At 42.8% G+C, this 1,172-nt stretch overlaps 1 protein-coding gene across 1 annotated transcript in view; it reads right to left on the reverse strand.

Moving 5' to 3' along the window:
* The window catches only part of LOC106012584 (putative uncharacterized protein DDB_G0286901), a gene marked incomplete in the record, with an annotated part of 8,221 nt that overhangs the window by 5,861 nt on the left and 1,188 nt on the right, over positions 1-1,172 (reverse strand). The window contains 1 exon segment of the mRNA XM_035971345.1: positions 371-1,166. Coding sequence (XP_035827238.1) covers positions 371-1,166 — 796 coding nt within the window.

Below are 1,172 nucleotides of genomic sequence, written 5' to 3' on the forward strand. Positions count from 1 at the left end.
ACACGCACACACACACACTCACACACACCCACACACACACGCACACTCACACACACACACGCACACGCACACTCACACGCACACTCACACACACATACACACATATACACAAACACTTGTCTGACCTCACACACAACACGTCACAACTACACACTCACACACACATACACACACATACACACACAAACACACCCACACCCACACATATTCACACAGATACACACACACACACACACACACACACACACACTCACACACGGACACACACACAAACACACACACGGACACACACACACAAACACATAAACACGCACACGGATACACACACACACACACACACACACACACACACACACACACACACACTCACCTGCAGCTGGATGTTCAGAGTCAGTTGTGGAAACAGCAAACTGCCACTACCACCACCAGCGCCTCCCCCAATGACGATCCCGCCTGAGCCTTGGTTGTGGTTGCACGGAGGGTTGCCATTGCTGCCGCCATTACCGTTGTTTCCATTACCGTTATTACCGTTATTACCAGTATTACCAGTGTTACCAGTGCTACCAGTGCTACCGGTATTACCTGTGCTACCAGTGTTACCGTTTCCGTTATTTCCATTATTCCCGTTGTTCCCATTATTTCCGTTATTTCCATTATTACCATTATTTCCATTGTTTCCGTTATTTCCATTACTGCCGGTTCCATTATTCCCATTATTTCCATTATTCCCATTGTTCCCATTATTTCCATTGTTTCCATTATTTCCATTGTTTCCGTTATTCCCGTTATTACCGTTGTTTCCATTATTTCCATTATTCCCATTATTTCCGTTATTGCCGCTTGGAATTACAATCGAAGGTTTTGGTCTAGAGCTGTTTTTGGAACCTGAAGTAGGTTTTGAATTTGGTCTTGAGGTATGCTTTGAATTTGAATTAGAATTTGGTTTTGAGGTGTGCTTCGAATTTGGTTTTGAGGTGTGCTTTGAATTTGATCCTGAGTTGTTCTTTGAATTTGATCCTGAGTTGTTCTTTGAATTTGAGTTTGAATTTGAGTTTGAATTCGAGTTTGAATTTGAGTTCGAATTTGAATTTGAATTTGAATTTGAGTTTGATTTTGAATTTGGCTTTGAGGTAGGTTTTGAACTTGGCCTCGGTCTAGAGGAGGGTCTAGAC

The sequence above is a fragment of the Aplysia californica genome, unplaced genomic scaffold, assembly GCF_000002075.1.
Source record: "Aplysia californica isolate F4 #8 unplaced genomic scaffold, AplCal3.0 scaffold00420, whole genome shotgun sequence".
Classification (NCBI taxonomy): domain Eukaryota; kingdom Metazoa; phylum Mollusca; class Gastropoda; order Aplysiida; family Aplysiidae; genus Aplysia; species Aplysia californica.